The sequence below is a fragment of the Erpetoichthys calabaricus genome, chromosome 9 (genome assembly GCF_900747795.2).
Source record: "Erpetoichthys calabaricus chromosome 9, fErpCal1.3, whole genome shotgun sequence".
NCBI lineage: Eukaryota > Metazoa > Chordata > Cladistia > Polypteriformes > Polypteridae > Erpetoichthys > Erpetoichthys calabaricus.
This window is the reverse complement of record NC_041402.2, coordinates 135,627,402-135,633,326: the sequence shown is the minus strand read 5'-3', so window position 1 is coordinate 135,633,326 and position 5,925 is coordinate 135,627,402. Positions and strand designations below refer to the sequence as shown.

The window sequence follows — 5,925 nt, the reverse complement described above, 5'->3', positions numbered from 1 at the left end:
TTCCATTGCGGACCAAGCCTGTGTATGTTCATGTATTTGTGTCCAGGTTTTTATACCCTAGAATTTTATCTAGTCCCAAGTTTAACACTCTTGGAACACTCCTTTATGAATATTAATGATCTAATGAGCTCATTTGTACCTGCCTGCTCTTTCAGTTACAAAACATTTTGATTACACAATAAACGTCAACTTCCCATATGAGCTCTAGGCATACAGGTTAACAGCCAAATAATACAGCAAATAAAGACACACTAAAATGAATAGCTCAATAACCTTAAAATGGTGAGTGGATGTCACATAGATACAGTAAGTGCTGTGTGGTGTAAATGTAAATGAAGGCAGGCATGCGCTCAGCCTTCAAGCGGAAAGACACAGCTCACATTTTCTGCTTGCCGGGTGCTGCGCTGTGTGCGACCGCAGAAGTGTCCGTGCCTTGTTTTGCTTGTCATGTTTCAGCTTATTGTTCAAGCCTGATGGAGCCTGATCTCAAGCAAACTAGCAACATGGCATTACTGCCCCTCAAAACGCTGTTTAAGGGTCCAGGTCCCAAAGAAACCAAAGAGAACGACATAATTAATGAAGCCATCTACTATTGTACGGCCAACGTCTTCTTCAAGAACTATAAAATCAAGAATGAAGCCGATAGGACTTTGATGTATGTGACTCTGTACATTTCCAAATGCCTGAAAAAGCTGCAGAAGTGCAGTTCCAGAAATCAAGGAGAGAAAGAGATGTACATACTGGGAATTATTAAATTTCCCATTCTTGGAGAGCCCAGATTCCCACTGAGTCCCATGTATGCTGATCCAAGCGACAAGCAGAAGGAAGGGACAATGAGGGCAAGTTTACAGCAAATCAGGCAGGAGACTGGCTTAAGGCTGTGTGATAAAGTTTTTGACACCCAGGCAGATAAACCTTGCAAATGGTGGATGTGCTTTGTGAAGAGGCAGTTTATTAACAATAAATAAACTTCTAAACCCATCTATCATTATTTGGATTGTTTTATTCTTTTATGTGATTTATATGGTCAAATAGGGAAACAATCATCAATGTAAATAAAAATCAAGTAAAAATAAAGAGAGAATTTGGTCTGCTATGCTCAACAAAATATAAATGAAGGCTAATAATTTAATCATTTCCAATATTAACACTAGTATCTTTCATGAACTTTTTTACTCAGCAAAACACTTGGTGTAGTCGATGGATTGATTTTTTAGGGTTCCCCAAATTTTTTGGTGTACCTTGTGATCAGACAAAATGTCAACATTTTTTCAGGAAAGCATTTAAGTTTCAGTGGGCTCATTAGAGCATGTGACAAGGAGCGGCACATCTAGGTATTGACACAGCTACACTTTCTTGCTGTGGTTTATTGTTTCATGGTTTCCTAGATGTTGGAGTATTACTGGTTGTTACAGAATCAGATCACCATAGGTGATTCTTCCTCATTGTCTCTGACTCGGTTCACCAATAGTGCCTCCATATCCCGGAGAGCAGTGGCGTGTAGAGCTGACTGGATTGCATTCTATTTCAGCAGATTTTGCTGCCACATTCCCACAGCAGGAATCGAGGATTGCATCATTTCAGTCAGTCAGGTGCTCTTTTGTCCTGATCGGTGCTACAATAAAATGTATTTATTTATTTGCTTGTTTGTTTGTTTTTTTAAAGATAATAATTCATTACATTTATATAGCGCTTTTCTCAGTACTCAAAGCGCTATCCACACAGGGAGGAACCGGGAAGCGAACCCACAATCTTCCACAGTTTCCTTACTGCAAAGCAGCAGCACTACCACTGCGCCACCTGTGAGGATGATATGCTTTAACTTCTTTTAAAAATTCAAACCTTGCTCACTCATATCTCTGATGACATTAAATAAAATTTATTTAAAGTGAAAGTAGAGTTTGAAGGAAAATGTTTCATCAGGTTTCCAGTAATTTTTGACAAGTGCTTTTAGCTGTTAACTCATTCTTCCTTGAAGTTTGCTTCTTTCCATTTCTTTTCACTTACCGATCTGGTTATGTCTAGTATGTAATGCTGGGTTTCTCTGCAAATAAACATAAGTATTGATTAAATTGAAGTCTGAATATTTCCTCACTGGAACTTGCCTTGTTTATTGATCTCATCTGCCCGGGTGTTCTTTTTCAAGTGATTCATTATTTGTTTAGCTCTTTCAAACAGAGCAATCTGGCCTTGTGGAGGTAAGTGTTGCATGTCTGTTCAGGTGCAAGCTGTGCTCATTCTGTTGGAATTGTGTAGTCCTTTTAGGGATAGTGATGAAGCAGCCAACTACTAACCCCTGCTAAGTTTTTGAACCTGAGGTTGCCAGCTCCAGCCATATTACTGTGCTTGATTTAGATATGAATGAATGTCACATAGGCAAGTACTACAACGTGTAAATGTAAATCAAGGCTAAACATTTAGCAATTTCAAGTTAAGCTTGTCCACCAATAATAAAAGGACCACAGAGGTTAAAGTACAATTTTACACGACAAAATACCACAGAAGGGTGGCCAGCACTGATACCTTTAAGTACAATGCTAGCAGTGGTATGTGCATGTGAAACTGAGTTACCTTTGCCTTTATGAGACTGTCACATCTTTGGCATAACGCTAAAATACTAAATTTTGTTATGACATTGTGGCCTGTCTCCTCCTTTTCACTTTTTCTGTTTGGGTCATTCTTAACAGACAGTTCCCATTCTAACTAGAGGTTTGTAGCTGTGGTGTGCTGTGCTGTAAAGATAAACTCCAGCAGAGCACTGCAGATGCATTTTAATGCTAGGTGTAAATGTAACCTGAATACATTTTTTTGGATGCAATCTATATATGAAACTCACATTAAAGAGGGTCTTTGAGGAAACTATCAATCATCATGGGCCATGAATATATATGACTTCAAAGATCTGTCCAGTAGGCCTTGAGTTTGACACCCATGGTTTATATTCTCTAGTTAATCTAACATATATATTTTAAGCACATGAAAGGAAATCAGACTACCTAAAACAAAATAAGCCTGAATGACTGGTGTAGGAGTTGTATCCAGGTCACTGGAGCAGGTAGACATCAGCAGTGATAGCCACAGTGTCTACTTGCACGGTTTTATAACAGGCTTAAATGCAATTTTCCATCCATCCATCCATTATCCAACCCGCTGAATCCGAACACAGGGTCACGGGGTAAATGCAATTTTGTATTTCTCAAAATGCAATGTGCTTCAAAAATCTTGTAAAAGAATCAGGCTTATGGTAATACAGCACATAAACAATTTCAGTAATATGGGGAATTACAGGGAAAGGTTTTCTGCGTGTGGGATCAATCATTTTTAGTTTCATTTTGAATTGTCGCATGCTTTTTTGTTTCACACAAACTATCTGCAAAACCATATGACACAGTTAAACAATGACTTAGTTCAAAACAACATGTCAGCAAACTGCCATGCTGCTGTGAAGAATGGCCTCCATCAAGTAAATCCCAAAAATGCAAGGTAACCAAAACATCAATCCTTGTTTTGCATTAAAATACGCAATAAAAGGTTCCTGAATTCTGTCACTCCCTGACTGACCATGTCACTATATAATGGCAAAAAGGGTTCAGAAAATAAATAAATGAATAGTATCAACAAGAAGGTATTCATGTAGCGATCTAACTGGTGGGAGGACTGAACCTCATATCTGAAGTACCACCGTCTGTCCTGCTAACAGCATGCCTAATTCGATCCTTTGTTGTCCATTTGTCAAGAGGTAGCACTGCTCAGACATTGTAATTTAACCTCTAACTACAATTAAAGCTAGAACCCTAAAGAAGAATATACTGTAAGCTACACAGCATTAGTCAGTTAGTCTACATCTAGAGGCAAAGAGAAAGATTCAATCCAGAATTTAAAATAAAAAGAGGTAATCAAATGGCTAGAGGTGACTTGGTTAATAGTATATTTAACAATAAGCAAGCAAGCCAGCCATCCAGGCTGACAAATATAAACAAAATCAACCATAGTTAGGCCCGGAGTTGTCAGTGGGACACCTTTGTTCACTTCTGTATAATGCATTGTACTGCTCTATTAGCTATAAGCTCTTCTAGATTTATGGCAGACCTTAAAACAAACAAACTGGACTTTTTATTGGCTCTCTTTTGTGCTTTTGGAAGTGTGATATGGTTCTTCTTCTTCTCTACTCTGGAAGAAACTGCCACTGATTATGATGTAGACAGTCGATTATGAGCAATGTGTAAACAGTACTGAAACATACCGTACACTTTGATGTCCTCCATAAATGCTATGTCAGTATTTAAATTGAGATGGCAAACAAATTAAAAGTGGACAGTCAGGTAAGTGAGAAATCTCTGTTTTTTAATGGTCTGTCAAAATTAAGCCAGTGTTACATTACACAACTAATTGAAGGGAATGTCAAACTTGACAACTTCAGTTTGCTGACCTCATCGAGTGAAGCCGTCAGATAACAAAGACGAGGAATTGCAGGGCATAACAAATTAAATGAATATGTGGTGACTTTTCTGCACAGGTTCACATTTTCAAAGTGTCACAAGCTCACCTCCTTTTCTGACAGCCAGTAGCGTGCTGTACAAGTTAGTGAGTTCAATGCCAATCAATGCCCTTTGCTTTATTTTTTTTTCATTTTGTAATGACATACAAATAATGAAACATCAGACAGATGAGCCTCTCTTCTGTTTGTTAAGACCAGAAAAATGCACTTCCTTTGCTTTCTTGCAGCTGCAATGCCTGAATTGTACTTCTTGCTTAATGCTCATTGGTTCTAATAAAACAACATTTATTTCTAACAGCTCATTGTCATACATAAGATGTAGCTCAAAGTTCTTTACAAGTTGTCAAAGAAAAGGTTATAAGAGAAAAAGAAGAATGAAGAAATACCAAAAAATAATAGATAACAGTAAATCAATGCACACTTTATATGCAAGTAATAGAAAAGCACAGTCCCTATATATAGATTCAGCTTTTAGTATAGACATTGGTATGGTGAGCCCACCTTTATGACAAAAGTAACCCTGTTGATTTTTCCAGGGGGAGTTGCAGGCTGAATTAGGACTGAGTTCCTAGGTAATGTGAAGCTATAGGGCTGGTAGTCACAGGCATGTGCCAAGACTGCCCTGACTCACTAAGATTATGTAAATGAAATCTGCAACTGAAAATTGCTAGAAAAATCATGTAGCATGACAGGGCCTTTATATTATTTGATTGGATATTTTCTTATTTATCAATCGAGCTAGGCTGCCTGTTTTTAAGTTAAACTAGGGGGCTTTGCTTGCCAACCCCAACTCCCCCAAACCCCCTGCGCTATGCGCCGGTGTAAAAAGAGGGGCTGAATGCACCCCAAGGAGACATGATCACTCCTTTGAAACCCCTCTTAAAAGGTGATACAATGGGAAACAAATACAGGTTTTTTTACCTCCTCTTTGCTCGATCAGCTGCTGCCTTGCTGCTGCTGCCGTGACACGTGATCTGCATCTCGTGCTGTGCTTTGAACGTTTAAAAGCCTATACAGCAGCTTCCCTTTTGTCTCACTGCCTTGTTTCTCTTCTCCCACAGACATCCTCAAACACTATTCGATCTCTTTTCGCTGTTCCGTTATTTCACCAAGTAATATTTTCCATTTTTTTGCGCTAATGTGATCTTCACTATCATTTTTTGAGACTTTCCAATTCTTCTACTTCCATTATCTCTAATCTGCTCTGCATATGTATCACACCAATGTTTCTGAATTCTTTACGACATTCTACTTTGTCATCTACTCTTTGTCTTTTTCTGGACCCTGGAATGGTTAAATCTCTTGCCACAAAGTCTAGTCTCGCGGGATGTGAAAGTGTCTTTCTGAGAAAGTCACGTCTCGTCTCTCTGAACACGTCTCATCTCGTCCCAAGTTTTTTTTATATAATAGATAGATAGATAGATAGA

At 38.5% G+C, this 5,925-nt stretch overlaps 1 protein-coding gene across 1 annotated transcript; it reads left to right on the top strand.

The window, feature by feature from the left end:
* Positions 1-344: 344 nt before the first annotated feature.
* On the top strand, positions 345-968 carry LOC114657646 (actin-related protein 2/3 complex subunit 3-like). The gene has a single exon (XM_051932240.1). The coding sequence runs from the start codon at positions 345-347 to the stop codon at positions 966-968; it is 624 nt and encodes a 207-aa protein (XP_051788200.1).
* The last annotated feature ends 4,957 nt before the right edge of the window (positions 969-5,925 follow it).

What these genes read in the sequence shown, in the direction of transcription:
- LOC114657646 (XM_051932240.1), top strand. Translation starts at nt 345, where the DNA reads ATGCGCTCAGCCTTCAAGCGGAAAGACACAGCTCACATTTTCTGCTTG.